Source organism: Pezoporus occidentalis, unplaced genomic scaffold, assembly GCF_034315485.1.
Source record: "Pezoporus occidentalis ecotype Australia unplaced genomic scaffold, CSIRO_AGI_Poc_V1 ctg233, whole genome shotgun sequence".
Lineage (NCBI taxonomy): Eukaryota > Metazoa > Chordata > Aves > Psittaciformes > Psittacidae > Pezoporus > Pezoporus occidentalis.
Genome location: NW_026914212.1, coordinates 1,339,815 through 1,365,779, shown reverse-complemented (window position 1 = coordinate 1,365,779; position 25,965 = coordinate 1,339,815). Strand labels below are relative to the sequence as shown.

Genomic DNA, 25,965 nt, shown 5'->3' with positions numbered 1-25,965 from the left:
ATACACCGCCCTATCAAAAATACCACAGCAAAGCGGTTTTCCCCCCATTATCCGCTAAAAATAGCGGCCCAAACTCGCTTTCTCAAACGATTTCTCTCACGAGGTGGTGGTTCTGAGCATTCAAAATCGTTGGGCCGAGGATCAGTATAGAAGTGAAGGTGTTCCAGCTGTATGAGAAACCCTGCGGCAAACAGCAACATTACTTCCCAATTTCCTTCTGAGAACATGACAAAAACACTGAAAAAGCTGAAGAACAGCTTGTGCTGCTCACACAGAAGCATGCTACACCTTCAGCCTCAAGAAACAAACCAGCATAGCTGTTTAACAGTGTGAAATGGGAGGTCCGCATACCTGATCCAAGCATTAGGAATAAATACAAGGCGAGAAAACATCAGTTGGAGAGAGGCAGCTGAAGGTCAGTAGGTCTCAATCTCTCTGACATAACCTATATGCTTTAGTGCAGCATTAGGACAACACTGAAATTATTACCATTCAAGGTTATGGAATAGCATAATCATTTTGGCCTAGGTGATAGCCTTGAATATGAGCTTATATAAACTGAGGTTCCTGAAAATCAGGTGAGAAGAGCTTAGAAGAAAAGACTGTTAATTTCTGTAGTTCCCTCCCCCTCAAAAATACCTCACCTTTTACCGTTAAGGCCTTGGCCTTCATCCAGAAGCACTTTGCCAACGATGCAGAACAGGTCTCAACCCTACAAAAGGCACTTTATAATCCCTGCAGAGGCTTTATGAACCCGGGAGTGTTGGTGTGTCGTTATTACCATGACAATGTCAAACACTTGACCAATTGTGCATGTTCTGTTCCCAAAGTACAAGAACTACAACACAAAAAGGTGGGAATCAATTAAACCAGTGCTTATCCTGTCTTACCTCTTGCATTTCAGTTGGTGCTGTGCCGAAATCTTGCATTTCGACATACACAAGAACATACAAGCTCTTTCTGGGCTTGTAAATGATGTTTGCTTTCTTCTAGGCAAGGAAGTGAGCAAGCAATTATCGTAGCTTATAATAGCATTGTACTGGAATTGTATCTTACAATGAGTGTAGTTTTAATTTAAAAAGTAAAAATCAAGCTCATGAGAATGAGACTGCCATCCAGATAAATCTGAAATATGTTTTTAACACATGGAAAAACAACTTAAGAACAGCATGAATATGGACATTATACTTACTTCCCTAGTAAAAAGATAGTTAGAAATAAGGAATACCTTTTTTTTGTCTACTCCTATGAAATAACTCAGTGCTGAATAAAGTCAAGAGAACAGCCCTATACCTGGATGAGGGGGGAAAAGTATTCTTAAAACAGTTATAGTTCATGAACTGAAGCTTTCTGCTGAGGCTAAAAATGAACTGATTTAACAGCCTTGCTAAAAAAAATAAGATTAAATGCACAAGTGCATGGTGGCAGTCTGCACTGCATCTTCAGGACCTGAAAGGTGAATTGTCACCCTTCCCTCCACAGCACAAGAGGCTGACTACCATGCAACATTTTGTTTCTTCTCCCCAGAAAGCTTCTTTCAAGGATTTACCTTGGTTTTGAGTTTACAGCTTGAACGGTCTCACTAGTAGAGAGGTATACAAACCGCTCACATACAAAAACCTCCAAGTCCTTTATTCATGTTTGCAGGATGTATGTGGTACATACAATTAACATTACACCAGCTACACGAAGACCTCTGTGGCAAGAGGTACTTCAAAACAAGTATCCCAGCGCACCAACGTAGACACACGCACACACAGACACTACAAAATCACTTTGAAATAATACCCTCTCCCTCCCCTCTTTGTTGTTTTTCTCCTTTTTTTTTTTTTTTTTAACTTGACAGCTAGGACTTCTGAGATCCTGAATGGAGCAGGTCTCCTAGTGCAGTGGCACTGGTTTAAGAAGGCTACTTCAGACACTGGAAAATCAGAACAAGAACGGAATGGGGTGACTGAGAGTGGTGTCATTTTCAATGCTTTGAAGCACAGCTGCTGTCTGGGTCGATACCTGCATGTCCCCCGCAGAACCACCTGCGTTACAGGCGCCTACGCACCTTGTGTGCTTTTACCCCTAAGCTGCAAACAGGAGGAGAGCACTGTCCACCACACATTGCATCGCTAGTTCCAATTAGTAGGCACTGACACATCAGGAGGGTTAAACAAATGGGACTGGAAAGACTTTAAAAAGGGATGAGCCTGAGAGAAATCTTTGTTCATTGACAGATCTGTGGCAATCCCTTCAGGTCACCAGGCTTCACATGTCCATCTCTTGCCATCTGTTCCCTAAACTCATCCTTTTTATTCAGATGCTCTGCTTAAAAATAAACCCAAACTACAAAAAGGTTCAACTCCATTCTGTACAGGTTCTCCGTTTCCAGAGTCATTATTCTGGCTTTAGACCTTCTCCTTTCGCTTTAATTTGGATACTTTTTTGACAGTTCCATTCTTGTTTAGAAGCTTCAAAACACGATCTTTGTGATCCAAGACCTTTAGCATGGAGTCTCGAGCCTCATTGATTTGATCCATCACGAGTTTACACCTCTGCATATTCCCCTGAAATGAAACACTGTCGTCATTAGCAGCAGACTCTCTAGCCTAAGCTTTCACTGTACCTTCCCCTAATACCACTTGCAGCGGATGACACTGGAAACACATAAATTGTACCTATGTGGATTCCTTTAAGCCAGCTTTAGTTCTTACTAACTGCAGCAGGGTATTTTGTAATTAAAGGTAAAGCAGGTTGAGAGGCCACAGGAACCCACCTGTATCAGTTCATTGATTCGATGCAAGTCGTCATCAGTTGCTGCCTTTTTCTTAGGAATGAGTCCCTCCTGCAGGGCCGTCAGTCTCTCATACACATCATGCTCCAGGTTTGTCTAAAAGACATTAGCACCTCTTGAGAAGGTTCACCGCTAGGCCATTCACCCGCATTAAGAGAGCTACACAGAGAAGATGATAATCCATTCCCCTCTCAGCTGCTCTTGTTAGTAATTCAAAAGATGGAGCCTCTGACGTGGAGTGTGGCACTATCATTGTTACTAACATCCTATTTACAGGACTGCTCCACTTCTGAACAAACACGGATCCTAACCAGAACGGTTTCCCCTATTTCTCACAATACTATTCCAGGAATGCAGAGGTTTTGGGGAGTTTGGTGCTAGAATGCAGAGCACCTACCTCACCCCCAACCTGAAACAGAAGCATCCAGGAATGTGGATCAGTGCTGCCTCCTCAGATCAGCCGCACCATCCCAAACAGACGCTTCTTCAGACCTGTGCATCAGCAGGATGGAGTTGCCAATTTTGATCATCTGTACAAAATACATCAGCTCTTATGTCTGGATCAAAATCAACACTCTAAGTTTCCAAGCCACTTAAGCCACATTCCTGAGAAAGGGGAAAGCACGTCCCACTCCCTTTGGGCTCTACACAACAGCTCTTTTATGGTATTCCCAATGTCAGATGACCAGTTTGAAGATACATCCTCCTGTCTCAGACAACTCTGTGTCCCCCCCATGTCATAGGAAGCTGCAAGCCCCATTCACCTACCAGCTGCAGTAGCTGTGCCGCACAGAGATGGACCTTCCACCCTTGTGCACGACAGGATACACCCTTCTGATTGGCAATCTCCTGCAGCATAGCCTTCTTCTCTTCTGTCGCCAAGAAATGAAAACATATGTTATTCAGACTTCGGGAGCTGGCCAGGCCTCTCTTCCCAAACAAAAACATTAGCTTAAATTCTGCTCTCCGTACCTCCCAATAAATGAGAATGAGCAATGGTTTGCTTCCAACAGGAAAACAGCTACCCATCTGCCACATCTGATCACTGCTCTTGCTTCCTAACAAGTTATCTGTATTTCCAGAAAATTATATCCTAAATACTAAATCTAGAATGGTTTTGATTGAACTGGCAAGTTTGTTAGGTAAAAAGAAAATTGGAGAACTAAACTGTCACGTATCACCCTTGCATGTCACTTCTTTAAGGTTTACTTCCTTAGTAAGTTTCTGTCACTGGAAGTAAATAGTTTTCTCTATAACCATATGATTCTTAATTTTATGGAAATGTTTAGCCAATTCTGTGTAGTGTCCTTCCCTTCTTTCCTCCTTATCGTAAGCATGGAAGAGAGGGAGGCAACATCTAGCTAGCGGAAGCCATTAGCTCACTTGAGCAAGCTTTATTTTCCAAAGTGCAATCAACACCTTTTTGTGGGATTGCTTATCAATGCCACCCAACTAAGAATGCTCCCGAGGCACCCTAACAGGTACACTGAAGAGGTTCATCCTGGGGGAATGAAACTGTCCAACTACAAGCAGCAGACTGACCTTTTACCCGCACATCACTGTATCTCTGGAAGTGGTGGTAGGCAGCTTTCCAAGGATTACGATAATGACGAAGCAGTGTGATAGGTGGCCTTGGACGCACAGGGACGTATCTCACGCCTTCCTCATCTAGAAAAGGATCCGGGGGAAATGCATTATTATCAAGTAGGCTAGAGCAGGAGATGAGCATGACACAGGAACTCCAGCAGAAGATCAGTAAGTGCTACCTCATATAAAATGATGCTTGAGAGAGGTCATTTTCCCTGAACATCACTAAATAGAAAGTGCTGAGGAACAGGTACTTGGGTTCTGCAGTATTTAGATTTAGGAAGCATGAGAAAGACAGAGCACCTTTTCTGAGAAACAAATAGAAGAGAAAATAAACACCTGAAGAGGAAAAAAGATGTTAGAGATGACGTTACCTATATACTCCTTTGGAGGTGACTTTCTCTTCTCTGCCTTCACCAGCAAATTTTTGGCAGTGGATTTCTCATCGTCAGTGCTGTTTGTTTCCATCATGTCCCCTTCCTCTGTGGAGATGACATGCTGCTGCTTACGGGGTTTCTTCCTCGGGGAGGCACCGGGTGGCAAATCACTTGGAGGCATTGAAAGGTTGTTGGCCAGCAATGCCAAAGACGGAGACACAGTGCTGGTAGTCAAAGGAGGGACTGCTAAGAGGAAGGAAAGAGGAAAAGAACCCAAACCATCAGCAGCAGAAAGGTAACATGCTAACACTGCTTGAACACTACAACAGTAGCTCGTGCTGCAGCACACTGAGAGGACCACAAAGGGTATGAGTGCTTCAGCTCCATGTGTCTAGAAGGACAGATATTAAGCCAGCAGTTACTGCTAGGACAAATCTATATGCCAAGATCTTCAGTGTCTCATACACAAAAGCATTAAAAAAAAAAAAAAAAAAAAAAAAAAATCAGAGCAGAGACAACTGTCCCTCAGTTCCTTCATATTTGAAGCTTATGATAGTTTAATGCTACAAAAAGGAATCCATGCTAACATCTGTCTTGTGTTACTGTAAAAAAAACAAAAAAGCAAAGCTATGTTTGTACGTACACCAGCATGGATCACAGTCAATAGCAAGTGAGTCCTTTCCCTCTTGCAGTAGAGTCATATGCAATCAGAAGGGACTGCAGTACTCTCCTTGCAAAAGCCTACTTTTACTGCCAAGTCAACAGCACCAGAGCAATACATTACTGCACCGACACACCTCTGAAGTTGAACAGTAGCGTGGCACATAGCTTAAGGGAATACTCTTTGACACTCTAAAGGTAAAGCTCAATCAGCTGTGACTAAGACTGCAGCAAAACATTTCTGGAATGGAAACTCTTGACAATTGCCAGTAAGAGATAAAAGAACCCTAAAGAGCTCAATGCTCTCTGCCTGTGCTCCAGAGGAGTCTGTAGCAAGCAGCTTCTTCCATCCCACATTACAGCTTTAAGTGGAGTGATAAAACCAGCAACTAAAACAGAACTCTAATACTCATGGACATGGGATGCATTCAGATCATTTTACCACTGTATAGTGCCCAACCCAAGATCCACAAGGATCTGAATTTTACTGATCATACCACCTGATAGCAAGTATGGCCAAGCTGGATAAGTGAGGCAGTGCAATAAATACTTTAAAGAGTTCTAGAGACAAATAACCATTAATCACAGGAAGGCACCACGAAATCCCACTCTGGTCACTAATTCTTCATCTAGAAGACAGGCCCTTGGACCTGAACAGCAGGATTTGTGAGAGAGCTGAAAATAACTGAACTGATCCACAATATATCATTACTGCTGCTGAGCATGTGCGTTTTAATGATGGAATTCAAACGGACTCTGGAGTTGGACCATCTGAACATGAACAAAGCAGCCACAGGAAAAAGTGATTTCCTGGGAAATTAGGGAAAAGGCAAATAAGAACTTTATGAGTAACAAGGCATATGGGAGCCTTTTGACTAGTGTTCTGTGCTGCCACGAAAGAGATGTAATTCCGTTTTCAGGGTGGATATGTTGAAATCCTCCTAATTTCTCCACTGTCTCAACAACAAAAGAGGCAACCTGATGATTAACAACCACCTACCAGATACTGGCCGCATGATATCCATAGGCTCCACTTCCTCTTTGATTTTTATCTCTGGCACCGCAGGACCCAGCACCGCTGACAGGGCACCACTCATGGTTGATGGAGGAGCGGGTGCTGCCACAATTGTGGTGGAAGTTGGTGGAGCGGCCGGGACAGCTCCTGGAATGGTGGAGAGTGCTGCTGCAGGCTGTGAGGTGGGACTGGCTGCTGCGATGATGGTTGGAATGGCAGAGGGGGGCTGCTGGGAGGTGGGGGGGACCGCAATGGTGGGCTGCTCACCACCTTGGTTAGGCACTGCCTCCATAGACACAGTGACTGGAGTGGCCATGGACACATGAATTTCAGGTTTTGGCTTGGCACTGTAACGTAAAAGAGACAAAACAAACTGAAGTTAGCTGCTCTTCAGCCATGACCACCTAGCACAAAGTGAATGAGACAAGCTGGATTCAGACTATCCTGTTTTTCCTGCACCTGCGAGTAACACCTGGCTCAGTAGTGTGTTTACCAACCAGAGAAGGTGTCATCTCAGTTGCATTTCCTCCTCCACTCCCTTTCTAATACTTTGTATTTATCATAAATGCTATTTTCTTTCACTCACCCTAACAAGCAAATCTCATGACTAATTCCAGGTAACACCAAAATACTTACAAAAGGATCGACAGTTTCACAATGCAGACAAAAGGAACTTTTACCCCAGATTTTACTGCCTCCCATCCCTTGTTTGCAGGAGCTCCCACTATAGTTCACAATTACAAAACAGTAACTTGTAAAGCCCCTGAACTCAACTAAAGCAGGGTGGAAGCTCCATTTACCTTTATTTTACCTGCCCATGACAGGGGTGGGTATTGGAACTAGATGATCTTAAAGTCCTTTCCAACACAAACCATTCTGTGATTTTATGATTCTTCAGCATTAATTTCCAAGTACTGTAGAAAAAAGTTTTGAGGCCTCTCCTTTACAACAGCAGAGGGGTTGTTGTTTGTTTCTAAGAAAGCTTATAACTACATCTTTTAAAAGGCCGCTGGCTCAGCTTCACAATGGCAGAACTAGTCTAGTCTGTCTGAAGTCATCACACTGACAAATTCAAACTAAAGCGCTCCAATAGCCAAATACAAATCAAACAAATACAAGGAAAATATTCTGATGCAGTTGGTTGTTTATCCTAAAGCCTCACCCAGCAGGCCTTGGTGATCCAGATGTGCTTCGCATGGTATTCTCTACACGTGTGCTAGCTACTTCAGGTGGCTGAGGTGGAATTAAGCTTTTCCGGACTGCCAGCCTGTAAGAGACAGACACATCTAAGATTCCCACCTCCCTGATGCAAAGAGAAATACCACTAAGAGCAAAGGGATCAACCATTCTTCCCTTAGAATGCCAGCTTTACTTTCATCCCACCAGTCAGTGTTTTCCTGAAACTACAAGGCTCCAACAGTGGACAAAAGGAGATCTGGCTATGCTACTGTCCTCCATAACTATTTCAAGACTGAGCAAATCATCTGGAACTAAACAGTGCTCAGACAGGCATCTGCTTCTTTTAGTTGGACTAGACTGTGTCAAAGCCTGACTTCAGCACCTCACACCATCAATGTGGATGTTAGGCAGCACAGGGCCGAATAGAGAGAAGCATTTTAGAGACCATTCAGTCTCCTGTGGGGCTGGAAGTCCAACTGTTGTTCAAAATATTCAGCCTCTCAATGGAAACATTCTTTGGTGATCTACCTCTGCTTCTTTAATTTCTGTTTCAGGTTTATAGCCTGCAGTTTCTCTGCCTTAATAAAAGATTTCCACACAAATAAAAAAGTATGCAAGTTTAGTCTCACAGGACACATCAGTTCCAAATATTCTCAGTCGTTAGTGAGGAGGAAATGCACTGTTAAGTCTAAACCTGTCTCTTGCCTCTTTATTCAGGCATTTAAAATTAGACAGACAACATAAAATATTTTAAGAGTATGTTACTCCCTCCCTTTTTCCTAATCAGATTTCACAGCCGGGTACTAATCCTGTGCTTTCTACTCATCCACATATTCTTCTAAGAAAAACACTGAAGACAAAACATAGGATGCTCATTTAAGTGGATAATAAACTCTTTGGTTTTATTACACTAAGCAAGAAAACCTCAAATCCACTTTCCCTCAAAAAATTACTGTCAAGAGCTAGGAGATAAACTCTCCTTTCCTTTGATTTTATTACTGACAATAAGAGAAAACTATATCCTACCCTGGGGGAGGAAAAGAACTGCGTCTCACAGATCAGCAGGTTACTCAAAACTGCTGCTGACTGAATAACTTGCTAGAACCTTTCTACCTCCACTAAAATGATTCCATTTAGCCAGGCTAGACTGCACAGAAGTATCATTCACATGTCACCTTCAGTTCTACTCACCCATCCGTTGTTGGTTTCTTCCGGAGGATACTTGGGCGCGGGGAAGAGCCCTGAGCTGGTGCACTGGCACTGGCACTCTGGCTATGGGTTTGCACAACTGTAGTTGCTGCAGAAGCAGTGTTGAATGTGTTGCTAATAGGATTGGCTACAATGGTGGCTCCATCTGCCAAGACTACTGCTGGGGAGGATGGACATCGAGAGCACAGAGAAGAAAAGACACAGAGAGGAAGAAGCAGCAGTTACTTAAGGAAAATTGATGACAAAGCAGGTGTTTGCAGAGCCCATGTTGTCCATGCTCGCTCCACTCTCTCAGTCTTTACCTGAAGTGCTTTCAGACCATTTTGTAAGCAACACCTTTGCTACAAGCAACCTGATTACTGAACCTTATGCAGGGAAGATGGGAACTACCTCCTGCCTAACAACTGCTGCTAGGGAAATAATCTTTTCCAGAAGAAACTGAAAATGCAGAAATTGCTAGAGAGATCACCAAAACAACTGGGTCAGTAAAACAACAGTCCTGGTAGACTCTCTGTGTCAATACATGCTGCTATCAGTTGTGCTTACATTCTGACCTTCTGCCAAAGCTGGTTTGGCCAACTAACTGACGCAGAGCATTTAGACAGTCAGGAAGTCACTACACAGTATATCTGCAGCTTTGAAACAGCATATTCTCTGGGTTGCCACCTCCCAAGTCATCAGTAGGTTGTTGGTGTTTCATCAAACCAGTCGTTTATAACAAAAGATGGTTTCTATCACAGTCCAACATCAGGTTACTGACTGCTGAAGGTACCTAGCTGTATTCTAACTTCTACTGTGATCTCATACATAACCGAACAGTGCAGAGAATGTTGTTTACTTGTAAATTACTTTTCCTACAAGGCTTACTGGAGAGAATCGTTTAAGTTCAGGCACTATGAGTTTTTTTCCACTGAAGTAATCTGTTCAGGGGCTACCCACACACTGCAGCTGGTACACTTAAAAAAAAACCCATAAATTAGGATATAGGTTAAAAGTACTGGCTGGAAGAATATGTGTATGAATATGTTTGGTGTCCACTACCAGACCAGAGAGACTATAACAAGATCATTAATCAGAGTAAAAAGAAAAAACTCCAAACAAGCCAAATTTGCAGGACAAATTCAGTCACTCTACCCAGGTCCAAAGAATGGACTTTGCTAGTTGCTCTTACCTGAGGTCTTGGTGTCAGCCTGTGGCTGCTGAGCACTGATTGGTGCTGGCTGCAGTCCCTGTGTACCAATTGGTGCAGCAGGGTGGAGTCCTTGCGTCCCAATTGGTGCTGGCTGAATGCCCTGGGCACTGATTGGTGCTGGCTGGATTCCCTGCGCACTGATGGGTGCTGGCTGGATCCCCTGGATGTGCCGGGCATGAGATGCATCTACAGTCATCAACTGCATGGGATTGAGGTGCACAGTGGAGGCCACGCCAACGCCAGTCTGAGCCGTGATGGCCGAGTTGGGTGCCTGGGCTGAAACTGGGAACAGCAACATAGACACCTCATCACACTTACCCGTGGGTGCCTCTGCTCCCCAGAGCACCTCTCACTTCCTCTGCTCCCCCCAGCACCTCTCACTTCCTTTCAAAGACTACTTTGCTTTGAAAAATTGACTTGCCAGCCTGCCTGTTGCAGGAGTAAATTTGAGGGGAGAGGCCAGATTGTCTGCCAGAAGAATTAAATATTACCATTTATTTCTATTCCATTTTCTAGTTCAAATTGCAACACAAGGGAAAAGATAAAGTTTGACTCTACTGTTTAGTTAGACTCAACTGGATTTTTGTACCCAAATTTGTTTCATAAGCCTGTGCACTATTTTTACTCACTATCTTATTTTACAATGCTTCCAAGTACCAATAGTTGGCATTTTCTCTGCTTGAAAAGAGGTATATATTTATTAAAAAGGGAAGCCTAAGCCCATGTTTTGTCAGAAGGCAGTCTTTTCACAGAACTCATCATTATGTTAATTAAAGAGCTTCACACCTTTGGCTGTACAAAAGCAAGCAGAGAATGCAGAGACTCAAGCCTAAGCACTTTAATGCAGGGCTTGCTTCCTTACCCCCTTTCCCCAACCATAATAACTTTTCCTCAGTGCAAGTGGACAAACTGTTCTAAATTTGAGTACAAACTTATCTGGCTCAGAACAGGGTGGATTCACTAACACTCATAGGCTGGATCCCACAGCTCGACTGAACACAAAATCTTTCTGTGGCAGAACAATGTTCAAAATGAAGCAGCTGTTATAAGGAGTTCAATTCATTTATTTGAATTTACTATGATTCCATCTTTCCAGATCCACTATACGACACATTGTGCTTCTCCCAGGCAGCACTTCACAATACTGTTACACTACGTGCAGATCCTGGAATTCCAGATTTCCAGCCTTTACAGAACAATTTTTGCAGCCCTACACAGAATGCAAGTGTGAACTTGCCAACAATGGCCATGCCTGCTGACAATGGAGAGCCCTCTCATCACAGAGCAAGCTGGTTTTGTCATTGTCACAGGATTTCGACCAAGTTCTTGTGCTGACAAGACACTCTAATAGCAAACCCCCAAAATCCATCACCAGGTACCTGAAAATGGTTTCTGTATAAAGCATGGCAAGTTTATTCTCTTAGTGGAAGGCTTTATGTGAAGCAGAACTTTCTATCCAACAAAATCCTTTCAGGATTCTACACAAAACAAAATTAGCATTTGGAAAGCCAAAGCCAATATTCTTCCTGGAAACTCTGCATTAACTCTCTTCATCTGTCTTCTTTCATAAAGCCTCCTCTGTACTTTTATCTAAGCCCTCACCTGGCTGTGCACGGTCCAGGTGCACATCCCTCCTGATACCCTGAATCCTCTGCTTTGAGTTATCGCCATAATTAGTACCTTCAGCTGATGTTTCAAGTCAATTTAGCAAGGAAAAGGTCTCTGTCAATGAGCTCCAGCTGAAGACCCTACCCCTGCTGTTTTAACATTAGGATTAGCCTACCATCACCCCAACATGCCATCAAAACTGGAACTCCTGACAGTCTGTAGTCATGTTCTATCGGGGGCTCTGTAACAGCTCCTCAAATACAGCTGCCAACACCAAGTACCTCACCCACCTGAACCTTCTCCTTTAAAAATTTTCAGCCAAAGAGGAGGAAGGTACAAAATAAGCCCTGTCTTGTATTCAGAGTCATTTAACTGCCCTGAAGCCCATCTTGAAGCCTGACATTATAGTCAAGACTAGCAATTTTTCACTGGAGTTTCAATGACAGAAAGCATAGGCCCCAGTAATGTATCAGTTCCCTGTGCATGTGTTGTGGCTTAAGCCTAGCCGGTAACGCAGAACCACGCAGCCTCTCACTCACTTCCCCACCCCCCTTCCTCCTCCCGCTCCTGGAGGAATGGGGAGGAGAATCAAAAGAATGTAACTCTGAGAGATGTATCTCTGTTGAGATAAGAACAGTTTAGTAACTAAGGTATAACACGAATCACTACTGCTACCACCAATAATAATAATGATAAGGGAAATAACAAGGGAAGAGAATACAGCTGCTCAGCACCTGCCAACCGATACCCAGCCCAACCAAGCAGTGATCTAACCCTTCTGGGTAACTGCCCCCAGTTTCTATACTGGGCATGATATGCTGTGGTATGGAATACCTCTTTGATTAGTTTGGGTCAGGTGTCCTGTCTCTGCTTCCTCCCGGCTTCCCCTTCTCCCTGGCAGAGCATGAGACTCACAAAGTCCTTGGTCAGAGTAAACATTACTGAGCAACAACTAAAAACATCAGTGTTATCAGCACTGTTCCCAGGCTGAAAGTCAAAAACACAGGACTGCACCAGCTACTAAGAAGGAGAAAAAAATGACTGCTACTGCTGAACCCAGGACAACATGTTAAGACCACCTGGTCTTCAGGTACATGCCCTTTCAGCTGGAATGAACAGGAAGCTGAATAAAGGCCCTCTAGTCCAAGGGAAAAGGGTCAGCAACCTGCTACACCACTCAAACACACACAAGTCTACGGGGCTGGATGGGATCCACCCAAAGGTACTGAGGAGCTTGCAGAAGTGCTCACTGAGCCACCTTCCATCATTCAGCAACAGCCATGGCTAACTGGGGAGGTCCCAGTTGAGTGGAGATTAGCAAATGTAACACCCATCTACAAGAAGGGCCAGAAGGAGCATGGGAGGAACTACAGGTCTGTCAGCCTGACCTCGGTGCTGGGGCAGGTTATGGAGCAGATTATCTTGAGTGGCACTACAGGGCACATACAGGACAACCAAGCCCAGTCAGCATGGGTTTATGAAAAGCAGGTCCTGTTTGACTATCCCAATCTCCTACGAGAAGGTGACCTGTTCAGTGGGTGAGGGAAAGGCTGTGGATATTGTCAATGTAGACTTTAGTAAAGCCTTTGACAGCATTCTCTTAGAGAAACTGGCTGTCATGGCTTGGACAGGTGTACTCTTCCCTGGGTAAAAACTGTCTGGTTGGCTGGGCCTAAAGAGTGCTGTTGAATGGAGGTAACTCCAGTTGGTGGCCAGTCACAAGTGGTGTTCTCCAGGGCTTTGCTCTGGGGCCAGGAGTGTTTAATATCTTTATTAGTGATATAAACAAGGGGATCGAGTGCACCCTCAGTACGTTTGCAGATGACACCAAGTTAGGCAAGGGTTTTGATCTGCTGGAATGCAGGAAGGCTCTGCACAGGGATCTGGACAAGGGGGATCAATCCAAGAAGGCCAATGTTTGAGGTTCAACAAGGCAAAGTGCCAGGTCCTGCACTTGGGCCACAACAGCTCCATGGAACACTCCAGGCTTGGGGAATTGTGGCTGGAAAGCTGCCTGGTGGAGAAGGACATGGAGGTGTTTGTTGATGGTCACTGACTATGAGCCAGCTTGTCCCCAGGCAAACAAGAAGGCCAACAGCATCCTGGCCTGTATCAGCACCAGTGTGGTCAGCAGGGCCAGGGCATTGATTGTCACCGTGTACTTGGCACTGATAAGGCTGCACCTTGAATCCTGGGTTCAGCTCTGGGCCCCTCACTACAAGAGAGACACAGAGGTGCTGGAGTGGAGCCAGAGAAGGGCAAGAGAGCTGGTGCAGGGCCTGGAGCACAAGTGTGATGAGGAATGGGTGAGGGACCTGGGGGGGGTTCAGTCTGGAGAAGAGAAGGCTCAGGGGGGACCTTATCCCTCCCTACAACTGCCTAAAAGGAGGTTGTTTTCAGGTGGGGTCGGTCTCTGCTCAAGTTACAAGCAATAGGACAAGAGGAAATGGCCTGAAGCTGCACCAGGGGAGGTTTAGACTGGATGAAAGGAAAAATTTCTTCACCAAAAGGGTTGTCAAGCACTGGAACAGGCTGCCCAGGGATGTGGTGTAGTCACTGTCCCCTGAGGTATTTAAAAGGCATCCAAGAGCCTATGATCTCAAAGGACTTTTCCAACCTAAATGATTCTATGATTCTTTCCTTTTCCATTCAGCAGATCAGCTTTGCCACCTCCAAGTCCTTCTGAATTCCCTCTATACTGCTCACGGGTAACATACTGGCAGCAGGCAGATATTCCACGAAAATTCAAATCATGCAGATTCCCACAGTTTGAATCATAGGAATTATTATAGGGAAGACTCCTAAACTACTCAGTAAGGTAAAAGTGCTCCATAATGTGTCACAGAATGACTTTGGGTTGACTACATGGGCGCACATTACACATCACTTTTTCACTACAAATCACTGCAATGGTTCAAACCCATTAATTGTTCCATTCTTTTAAACAGAACACTAATGCCAAGGTGTGCATGCAGCTTATTTTTTCAATTCTTCGTTCAGATTTCTCCCTCAAACAGTACACTCATGTGGAAAGAGATTAAAAGGGGCTTGTCAAAACACCAGGGAACGAAGATGCATCCAAGAACTGATTTGGAGGAGCTGAACTGTTCTGATTTGTAGAATCAAGAGCTTCTACTCAGAGATGCGAACTCTTGGATATCAAATGTGAAACCCCTGAAAAGACTGTTAGTAGCTGTATTTAGTAAGTCTCTGAAGTAGTTCAGTACCCCCCACCCGTGAGTTTTTCCCCTCAGGCAACAAGTTATCAAAGACTTTTAGTGACAAATCATGAAAATCAAGCATAAAAACCTCTTTGCTTCTCCCATCGCTAACACTCATAGAGAAGCTAACAACTGAACACAGCATCACAGTCAGCCTGCCCCAAAGCTGGACTTACCTGGATACTGGCGGATGGTGGACACTGAGCTGGTGATGGGGGTATAGGTGTGCGCAGTCAAAGGGTAGGCAGAGGGTGGGTATGTTGGTAAGAAATACTGGAACTGGACAGGCACCGACTGCCTACAGGCATCAAAGAAAGCAAGTATTATACACATCATCTCAGCAGTTCATCTTCAACCTCTTAAATCCCCAAATTGTGTAATCTCATCTGTCCTAAACCATCAAGTACCGCAAGGCACTCAAAACCTACTCATACACTCTCATTCCTAGAGCTGCTATTTCCCCACCTGTTATCATTTCTAGCTTCCATTGCTACTGGGTTTGGAGATGCCCGGTGACTGGAGAGGGGTATGAGATTACTCCTCTCTGCTGTGTAGTCAGACTGGATCCGTGGAGAAGTATGCGTGATTTGCTGAGGAACCACTTTAGCTGCATAAAGACAAAGATGTAATCATTTGAGAGTCACAGGAAAAGCTGGTAAACACGGCAAAGGTGAGATTAACTCTGGCAAATCCCCAAATACCACTCCTTCCCCCTCAACCCACTCCGCCTTCCAATCTGCTACTGATATCATATCTGCAGCAATGACAGATTTCCTCAACAGGCAGAAAGAGCAAGCGAAATGAAGCATTTTAGCTTAGTTTATGCCAGAATAGATGGATATTATACATGCAGATATAAAGTACACTTGCTAACAGAGTAAGTTAATACAGTGGTCAAATTATTTCTTTACAATTTGATTTAGTTTTAGAATCAGCCCAATCCTTTCTGCTGTCAAGAATGTACTTATCCAAGTTTTCAACGCAGAACTTAACAGAGATCAAGGGAAATGAGATAAAGGCAGACAAGTATACAGAGACAGAGGTCAAGAAAAGAAAGAACACACCTACAAAAGCTTTCCAGGAAACACTGACATTTGGAGATATAACCTCACTTCTTGCAAATTTATGGTAGGGAAAGATATGATGAGATTTCAAAAGAACAAGATGGTCATCAAGAAAACACAGATGAACAAAAGGAAACGTAGGCAGTTCTGCAGGAAACAGCTCAGGAAGATTCCACATCCAGGCAAATAAAGCTCCCACCTTTAGACCTTAGTGTTCTACCTCCAAATGAACACACTAATCAAACTGCTACACTGAACACCTCCAGAAGCACAGCAAAGAACTTAACTATTAAAGCCATATTCTAGCACGAGCAGTTAAAACTTATGCAGTATATACAATTCAGGTTCTGAAATGCCAAAAGGCCCAAGTCTGTCTAAAAGTTCAATTCAGTAAGTCAATGAGCCATTTTATTACTTGCTCCTCCTAGAACATCTATTTCTTCCTGGTACTAAACAAAGTTATGCCTCAGCAGAACCTGTTAATTGGTTTGTCCCAGCTTGAACTGATTTTCTTCCCCTCCTTATCATAGAATCGTTAGGGTTGGAAAGGACCTTAAAATCATCAAGTTCCAACCCCCCTGCCATGGGCAGGGACACCTTACACTAAATCATATCACCCAAGGCCTCGCCCAACCTGTTCTTGAACACTGCCAGGGATGGAGCATTCATAACCTCCCTGGGCAACCCATTCCAGTGCCTCACCACCCTGACACGAAAGAATTTCCTTCTTGTATCCAACCTAAACTTCCCCTGTTTAAGTTTTAACCCATTAACCCTTGTCCTATTACTACAGTCTCTAATGAAGAGTCCCTCTCCAGCATCCCTATAGGCCCCCGTCAGATACTGGAAGGCTGCTATGAGGTCTCCATGCACCCTTCTCTTCTCCAGGCTGAACAGCCCCAACTTCCTCAGCCTGTCTTCATACGGGAGGTGCTCCAGTCCCCTGATCATCCTTGTGGCCCTTCTCTGGACTTGTTCCAACAGTTCCATGTCCTCTTTATGTTGAGGACACCAGAACTGCACACAATACTCCAGGTGAGGTCTCACAAGAGCAGAGTAGAGAGGCAGGATCACCTCCTTCAACCTGCTGGTCACACTCCTTTTGATGCAGCCCAGGATACGGTTGGCTTTCTGGGCTGCGAGCACACACTGAAGCTGGCCCATGTTCATTTTCTCATCAACCAGCACACCCAAGTCCTTCTCTGCAGGGCTGCTCTGAATCTCTTCCCTGCCCAACCTGTAGCTGTGCTTGGGATTGCTCCGACCCAGGTGTAGGACCTTGCACTTGTCATGGTTAAACTTCATGAGGTTGGCATCAGCCCACCTCACAAGCGTGTTGAGGTCCCTCTGGATGGCATTCCTTCCCTCCAGGGTATCAACCGAACCACACAGCTTGGTGTCATCGGCAAACTTGCTGAGGGCGCACTCAATCCCACTGTCCATGTCAGCAACAAAGATGTTGAACAAGACCGGTCCCAACACTGATCCCTGAGGGACACCACTCGTTACTGGTCTCCAGCCGGACACTGAGCCATTGACCGCAACTCTTTGTGTGCAGCCAGTTCTTTATCCACCGAGTGGTCCATCCATCAAATTGATGTCTCTCCAATTTAGAGACAAGGATGTTGTGTGGGACAGTGTTGAATGCTTTGCACAAGTCCAGGTAGATGACATCAACTGCTCTACCCCTGTCCATCAGTTCCGTAGCCCCATCACAGAAGGCCACCAAATTGGTCAGGCAGGATTTCCCCTTAGTGAAGCCATGCTGGCTGTCACCAAGCACCTTGTTGTTTTTCATGTGCCCCAGAATGCCTTCCAGGAGAATCTGCTCCAAGATTTTGCCAGGCACAGAGGTGAGACTGACTGGTCTGTAATTCCCCGGGTCATCCATTTTCCCCTTCTTGAAAATGGGGGTTACATTTCCCTTTTTCCAGTCATCGGGAACTTCACCTGACTGCCATGATTTCTCAACTATGATGGCCAGCAGCTTCACAACTTCATTTCCCAGCTCCTTCGGGACCCGCGGATGGATCTCATCAGGACCCATGGACTTGTGCACGTTCAGATTTTTAAGATAGTCTCGAACCAGATCCTCTCCTACAGTGGGCACAAGGTCTTCATTCTCACAGTCCCTGCATCTGCCTTTCAAGACTTGGGTGGTGCGGTCAGAGCCTTTGCCAGTGAAGACCGAGGCAAAGAAGTCATTCAGAACCTCAGCCTTCTCCAAATCCTGTGTAGCCAGTTCTCCTGAGAGCTTCCTGAGGGGGCCTGTGTTCTCCCTAGTCTGTTTTTTATTTGCTATGTACCTGTAGAATCCCTTCCTGTTTATCTTTAATACCTCTAGCTAAGTTTAATTCTAACTGGGCCTTAGCTTTCCTAACCTGGTCCCTAGCTTCTCAGACAAATCTGACAATATGCACAAACACTGCTCGTGTAAGCAAAAAAGTAAAGGCATCAGTTACACACTCTTCTTAAAACTGAAATCACTCACCAACTGGGATGTTTGAGGTCGTGACAGCTGTAGCATGGGAAGAATGGGAGGGCATTGTCATGGTAACAATAGTGCTTGTAGGTGCTTGGGTGTGAGACACAGAACCTAAAGAGAAAGAAAAAACACCCTATATAAGATGTTTCTATGGAGCCCTGTCACACCATAAATATCTATAATCTATATATTCTATAATCTATATCCAAATAAAGAGAGGATAAACCCCAACCGGATACCTTCCTTCAAGAACCCGATAATTTTCCTCCTGAAGTCTGTTCCTGCACTTCCAAATGCAGCCTTTACCATGAATAATTCCTCAAAAGTAGTTTGGTTCCATCCTCAAGGAGGATAATTCAACAAGAACAGCAATAAAATCATACCCCATAACTTTCCCAAGAGCATTATGAATACTCACCAGCTGTGGTTGCTGAAGCAATGGTATTTGTTGCCAAAATAGGCGCCACTGTTGCTGCTGCCACAGGAGTACCAGTACTGAAAATGGTTTTCTATGAAACGAGAAGAAAACCTTCAAGTTAAATGACTAGTACATTTAAAAACACATACTTAGTATGGGATCGTGTTGCATTGACTGTGAACAACATGAATTTCTAAGCTAACTCTTTCCCCAAATTTAATCGTAGCCCTCAAGATGCAAACAAAATTGATATCTAGAATAAGCAAGAGTTTTTCTTTCTTGTTGCAGTTTACCTGAGCCATGGTGTGGAGCTGTGGCTTCTGTGTTCCTATAGCTGGGTGAGATGGTAGAGTGATCCGCGTGGCTGTGTCCCGCGGCTGTGCAGGCCTCTGGATGCTAATAGCTGCAGAAGGTGGGTGCTGCTGGATAGATAACGTGGGTCGACTGGAAAGGAAGCAAAATTATCATGAAGATAACTGTGGGGATGCTAAATATGGAAGATAAAAGGCAGGGACCCACATCAGGCCTTGGACTCCTCTCCTGAGAAAGCAGCACTGCTACCAAGTACATGGTAAAGCGGTATAAGACACTGGAACCGCAACGCTCTGTTGTCATCTGCTCTATGTACCCAACTAGGAAGGACAACTTATCACCAACTCCTATGAGTTCATAAAAGAGGCTTTTTGTCAGGGATGCTTTTCAACTGTCACATGTCACTCCTCTCTGTGTCTTCATAAAAAAACCAAACACAGATGGGCCAAATTAGCCTCAAGTTCCTGCAATAGAAACTGCATTCCAGGAAGCAGGATCTCTGAATGGATTTATTAAGGTCTTTCCATCTCAGACACAAAGCAACAGTTCAAGCTTATAGTAATTTTTATGTGCAGAATTGAAAGCATTTGCACTGGGCAAGCATTACTGTTTTTGTATTGTATTATCCCACATCTAGAGGGTTATCTACTCTCAATGACTGATACTTCTGTTTCCCCTTCCTGCAGCCTCTGTCAAGTCAGAGCACTGTAGCTTTCAAAGCATCTTTACCTGAGGGTTGACTCTGTAGCATGTGCTGCTGTTGTCGTTATAACAGGGGACTGAGCTCTCGTGGCTGAGACAGTTGCCACCACAGCGGGAGGAATAGTGCTTGATGTTGTCACAGGAGGACGAGACTGCAAATAAAAGCCAGAAAGAGATACATTCAGAAAAGAAATTCTGCTTTTCGGATAATAATTAGGAATTACTTGGTTGAAACTGCTTTTCCTACATCTTATCACTAAGTGCTGGCATTCTAAGGCATTTCCAGGCTTTTTGAATTGATCTGCATGCTCCTGAGCAGATCCGTGTTGGTTTTCAAAGCATGCACTATCACAGGAATTGGTAACTGACAAAGTTAACAAGACCGGATCCCTTGAAAGGTCTTTAGGAAAAAGCCCAAAGGTCAGTTCCCTTCTGACTGAAAAGAAATCCCGATCCAAGTACATACAGGAAGTCAAAGGTGATTAAATCTGGATTCTAGCATAAAGCACAAAGTAAAGATATTTAAACCTTTATCCTCACGTTGAACACTAGCACTACTGTAGGCAGACGATTCCTACAATCTTCTCCTGATATAAGCTGATTTATACAGAAGCATATTAAAATTAGATTATATAATTCTACATCATATACTTCAGAAGAAATCAACAGGAGCACATGGCACCAAACTCTTCAGGCTTTAAAACTTCAGTACATCTGAACTAAATCCTCTTCCCAGTTTCTAAGCACTTTGGAGACAGTTAAACCAAATTCCTGGCAGGAAGTCCACACAGAAAATAAAACCACAGGACTAATACAATTATTTCACTACTTGCTATTAGAAGCCAGTACCCAAGAAACAGACTGGAAACCTCAGCCCAGGAAATATGCAATTATAGGTTATATAGGACAAATAAGTGCCAGGAAGAACTTGCAGCTGGTGGTCAGCGTTGTGCAGAGCTGCCTGGCCGCTACCTGCCTGGATTGGCTGATGGATGATGTGCTGAACTGCTGGCTGAGCTGTAGCTGCGTTTGGCAACTGGGAAGCTGGCCTCAGGACTGTGGTTACTTTAGAACTGGACATCACTGCAGCAGCCGCTGCCCCTGGGAAACAAACCAAATGTGTTAAAACACCGTGCATCCAAACGGCTCCGTTAGGACAAACTCTGACTGTTGGCTGTATGTATTTCAGTCTTCATGTATTTTATGTCAGTTCAGGTGGTGCTGGTTTAGAAGTAAAAGCTTGCAGCAGAGACATATAAAGTTTGCAAAAGTATGTGGGGAAAGGTAGGTATTATTTTAAATTAATTGGCTTTCTTGCTACTTCTTACTCCCTTATAATAAGCTTATATTGCAAATCCAGTCTTGTTTTATTCCAGGCTAGGGAAGTCAGTAGAAATATTTCAGTTTGATTACTGGGCTAATGTGCAAGTCACTTGATACCAACAACAATCTCGCTGCACCCGATGAAGTTCAGAAGAACGATACACATGCAATAGAAGAAAACACCCAACAAAACCAAAACTAAGCAATCCAGACCCAAAAAACTTTTAACGTTGCAGTCTGAATGATTTGCTTATTCTCTGCTGCCTCCTGACCACAAGAAATCACTGTAGCAGACAAACAGCCTTGAAATCATTTGATGGACTGGACTGCATTGTTTCCGTAGATGTCCCTAACTTAAATTATTACCTCAAAAGTTAATGCTCAGGCAGAGAGAAAAAGAGCAGGAAGAGAAAAGAAAAACGTGCACTAAATGACAGTACAGTTTGTGGCAGCTCTCCCACAGCAATCAAGTGAGCTACAGCTACAAAGCTAGCTGCACAGAACATTATGTCTTTGCTACGTCATATATGTTTCTTGAGTGACCAAATAACAGCAAATATGAAAGGAGATACAAATATGTACTTTAAATTCAGATCAATTTAAAGTTGAACTGGAAACCTAACCCATAAGCTGTTGAAATAAAAAAACACAGTCAGAAATCAGTCAGATGCTCCTGTGCACAGGGCTTCTTTTAAGGGGCTGATCTTCTATTTGTAAGCCACAGCAACCTGGGAGACAAGAGCCTGTAGCTATCACCAGCATTTAACTCAAGGGTAAATGCAAATACACATGAATAGCCCTCACAACTGCTCAAGTGCACTGTCATAGGTGACCAGTGCTTGCTACTGAGAATGTAACGTGTTACGAGACAGGTCAGTCTACACCAGTGTGGTTTCTTTCTTGAACACATTCACTGTTTTAACAGCACAGAACTAGAAGAACAGACATGCTGGTATCTGCCAGCATTTTAAACACTGTCACACAGTCCTGCCCTAAATGGCTGAAGGCAATGTAATTCTTAAGGTGGCTGGCAGTCACCTATTTACGTTAGCAGCTTTGACAGCTGGAGTACTGGCTGTGTTAGCAGTGAGGAGAACTGGAGAGGTGAAGGCTAGCTACACGTCCCCTGAGAGGCTGTAAGCAGAAGGCAGGGATGCCACAGCTCCATTTTACCTCGGGGTAGGTGCGACGCTCCAATGTGTAGCGGAGGCCCAGGAGCACTACTTCTGATGATAGACATCTGCACGTTGGTAGCCATGATATGATGTAAGTTACTAGGATGCCCCTGCAGAATTAAAGAAATCACAAAACCCAAAAAAAACCCATGAGCTGCACTGCCAAGAATTAATGGCCAAACTATTACCATACTTGGTGTACAAAGGTATCATATGTTACATGCTGAGAGGAGAAAGGGGCAGATATTGGAACTGGATGATCTTAAGGTGCTTTCCAACACTAACTATTCTATGATTCCAGGTTTCTACAGGATAACATTACAGAGACTGCTGACGTTGTGTATGGAAGATATAAGCGTTTATCTGTTTCACTGGTCTATTTTCCTGGTTGGGACATGGGTGACAATGAACCAGCAGTCACCCATGTATCAACCAGAGAGGTAGCCCTTCTGCCATTAGGGACTTTTAAGGCATAGGTTCATACCACACCTCTCCAGTAAAGCCAAGAGAATGGTGGGAACCTGGCAAAGGTTGCAACAAATGAATTCTATTTTCTTTTAATTCTGTTCTTTCCAGGGATATTAATAAAAATCGACTGAAAGTGCTGCACATCCTCAGCCAGCCTAACTCAAACCCACCTAAAGGCACTTGACAGCAAAACCCTGAGGCTTCAGAGGTTCAGGGATGAGTGTTCTGGTGACCCAGTTTCAAATCAGAAGGATTGGCTCTGCAGTCTAAGTTAAAGGGCAAAAGATGATATTTCTAAAGTATTATCTACAGCGCCCCCCCCACCCCCCCATGCTATGTCAGTTGGATGAGTACAACAAATCAGCAACTTTCTACAGAGCTAGTGCTCACTGAGATTGAAGTTTAATGCTCCAAGCAGAACTGATTCAACACTGCCTGGGGAAGCCTGCTCTCTTCTACCTTCCTTCCTGCTATAAGAGCCCACCTCAGTTGTACCAGTATTAGTACTGGTTTGACCATGAAACAAACTGGAACAGAAACCAAACAAACCAAAGAACCAGACCTGTTGCCCACTGATGGTTGCCACAGGAATTGTTGGAGCCTGTGGTATGTTGCTTTCCATGGTCACAGTAACTTGCCCAGGAACCTTTGTGGGAGCTGAGAGAGTAGAGGGTGGAGCAGGAGCAATGGGCCGGCTGGGCATGGTGGGCTTCAAGGGAGGCTACAGGAAATACAAAGATAGAAATGTTGGCACCTCCAAACAAGAACTCAATGTGGAAACATTTTGGGGTCAAAGCCTGACAGAAAATCAGCTTTATGCAGGGGTAAGTGTAGTTAAGTACTTGGAGAGAAAGGATGTGGGTCATCTAGAGCTATTCTGTTTCCATTTGGGATAAAGGAAAGGCCATCTTTTGCATGAGAAATATGCACCTCCGAACATACAGCCTTAGTCGCAAGTGGAATCTGTTAGAGCTATGGTACTCGCCTACAGACACTGGGCGTTAACACTTAATGTGATATTCCCATCCACTCCTGCAGAGAAAAGGGAAGATTTAAGAACCTGACTGAAATCACTCTTCTCTTAGGAGACAAACAAAACCCACTCCCCTCAAAAATAATTCTGAGATACAATGAAGTCCTCAGCGTAGCAGATGGAGCAGCTAAACGCAAGAGGCAGTGCACAGCACACAAGGAAAGCTTAAGAAACAAAAGCAGGGAAGTTTTTGGTGCAGTTTATTTTTGCCCAGCACTCTTGATTGCGATATAGATTGTTATTTACTTCCCCTATGGATCACAAACCTCCTCCTTACCTTCATCAGTCCATCTGAGAAGGAAAGTGGCACAGCTGGAGTCAAATGTGCTGGTGGTGCTGTCACTGTCACCGGGGCACCAGACTGGACAGGGTGGTGCTGTGTCAACATCTGAACCTGTGGATATGGCCGGACCACCACTGGCTCCTGCTTTTCCTCTCGAGGCTGTATTGAGCTGCCGGGGCCGATATGCTCCCTAGGAGCAACCTCCGAGTCACGACTTGATTCATCACTCACTAGCAATGAAAACACAAGAGAAACAGGAAGCTCTGAAGAAAAGGGTACAGAAGTTGAACAAGTCTGCAGCGGTCACCCACCAGCTCAGGGATGTGATCGATCAAATGCACTCCAGTGATGAAAGCCCTGGGAATTCTGGCACTGCTTCTGCCAGTTCCCTTTAGAACTGATGAGCCCTCCAATGCTGGGCAAGGTGGAGTCATCTTGGAGAAGTCCACCTGAACACCTCCAAACAAAGCTTGACTGAGCTTTCTTTCTTGTGAAAAATACTTTATTATCTAAATAACTGCTGTACAGTCCCACAACAAACAAGCACTGTTAAAGTCTGAGTTTAATCAGTTATGTACCTGGCTGTCGAGCTGAAAAACAAGTATAAACCCTCCTCTAAGTGAAACACCCCTCATGTCCCCCATTCACCTCTGCAGCCTGTAATCTCGGCAGGGACAGCAGTAAAAGAACCAGCGCTCCCACCCCACCGCCAGCTACAGGAAACGCTCCCACATCCACGCACCCCTCCTGCCTGCAGCGCGCACAAGCGGAGCCGAGGGGCGGAGGCAGCCGAGCCAGCACGCCGGGGGGGGGGGCAGAGGAACGGCTCTATCGTGATCGCTGCGCAGAGCCCGCAGGTAAACTGATTCTCGCGTTGCTCTTCCCACTGCGGACCGGCGCAGCCCGCGGTACGTCTGGCTACCCCCGCCCGGGGCGGCCCCGCCCCGCCCCCCTCCTGCGTCCGGCGGAGAAGCCGGAGCGGAACGGCGCTGTCGGGATTCCCCCTGCCCCGAAGCCCGCTTACCTGTGGCAGCGGGGGCGATGAGCCCGGCGGAGCCGCTGGCGGCGATGGGCGGCGGCGCTGGTCCGAGGCCGGGGGGCGGCGCGCCCGAGCGGGGGAACTGCTGGGAGCTCATGTCCACCTGCGGGGAGCGCCGAGCGTTACCGTACGTCACCGAGCGTCACGGCACGGCACCGACAACCCTCGCCCACCGCCTCACAGGGGGCGACAACACCCCCGGCAGGCACCGCCCCCCGCTCCCGCCCCGTTCATTGGGCGCGGCGATAGCGGCACTGCCAGCCTTGCGCCAATGCGGCGAGCCCCGCCGAGCCAGCCAATCCAGAGGGGGCCTCCACAGCCAGTAAGGAGCGGCCGTACTAAGTGCATCACTAGGCGGCGAGCCAATAGCGGGGAGGAAGGCGCTGGCCAATGAGGGCTGGCCGTGCCGCCCGGGCCCGCCCCGATGTTCCGCCGTGAGGGGCCGCAGGGCCCGGATGTTCCCGGGAGCGCGGCAGCCCCGTTGCCGCCCCTCCCCGCACCGACCGCGGCACGTACCGCCCGGCCCTCGCCCGCCCTGTCCTGCGCTCCTCTCCTCCGTCCTGCCCTGTCTCTGTCCCTTCCCGCGCTCCCGCCCCGGTCCTGCCGCCGCGCGGGGCCCCACCCCTCTCCTCTCCGCTCTCCCCGCTCCGCGGCGCTGCCTCCAGGGACTGGCTCTTCCCCGCCGCCGCCGCGCACTGAGACAGCCGCAGCGGCCGATCTGAAGCGGCGGCCGTCGCCCCCCGCCCGCAACCCTTCTTTGGAGCTGCTCCCGGTCCCCGGCGCGGCGCCAGGCGCGCTGCCCGCGGCGGTACCTGTGCCGGGGGTGCCCCGCG

At 45.7% G+C, this 25,965-nt stretch overlaps 1 protein-coding gene across 6 annotated transcripts; it reads right to left on the bottom strand.

The window, feature by feature from the left end:
• Positions 1-1,611: 1,611 nt before the first annotated feature.
• On the bottom strand, positions 1,612-25,965 carry SAP130 (Sin3A associated protein 130). Of its 6 annotated transcripts, none has more exons than XM_062621772.1 (21): positions 25,945-25,965; positions 25,118-25,235; positions 24,088-24,323; positions 23,340-23,498; positions 22,308-22,419; positions 20,788-20,912; positions 19,839-19,963; positions 19,091-19,241; positions 18,798-18,888; positions 18,386-18,490; positions 15,296-15,437; positions 15,007-15,128; positions 9,981-10,283; positions 8,792-8,969; positions 7,584-7,688; positions 6,407-6,768; positions 4,744-4,992; positions 4,325-4,450; positions 3,551-3,654; positions 2,765-2,878; positions 1,612-2,555 (listed from the first exon to the last, which is right to left on the bottom strand). In XM_062621772.1, the coding sequence occupies exons 2-21, from the start codon at positions 25,227-25,229 to the stop codon at positions 2,397-2,399; spliced, it is 3,180 nt and encodes a 1,059-aa protein (XP_062477756.1). In that variant the 5' UTR covers positions 25,230-25,235; positions 25,945-25,965; the 3' UTR covers positions 1,612-2,396. The 6 variants fall into 6 exon arrangements, 4 of the variants coding, with proteins under 4 accessions (XP_062477756.1, XP_062477759.1, XP_062477760.1 ...); XR_009965437.1 differs by lacking the exon at positions 25,945-25,965 and adding an exon at positions 3,180-3,312 and having other exon boundaries at positions 2,532-2,555; positions 25,118-25,268; XR_009965438.1 differs by lacking the exon at positions 25,945-25,965 and adding an exon at positions 3,180-3,274 and having other exon boundaries at positions 2,532-2,555; positions 25,118-25,268.

Bases quoted from the DNA above. Each gene is read 5' to 3' on its own strand.
- SAP130 (XM_062621772.1), bottom strand. From the start codon at position 25,229: ATGAGCTCCCAGCAGTTCCCCCGCTCGGGCGCGCCGCCCCCCGGCCTC. The intron at 20,913-22,307 runs GTAAAATGGAGC...TTTGTTTCCCAG, and splicing joins AGCGTCGCACCTACCCCGAG to GGGCAGCGGCTGCTGCAGTG. The intron at 3,655-4,324 runs GTCAGTCTGCTG...TCTTGGCGACAG, and splicing joins CAGTGATGTGCGGGTAAAAG to AAGAGAAGAAGGCTATGCTG.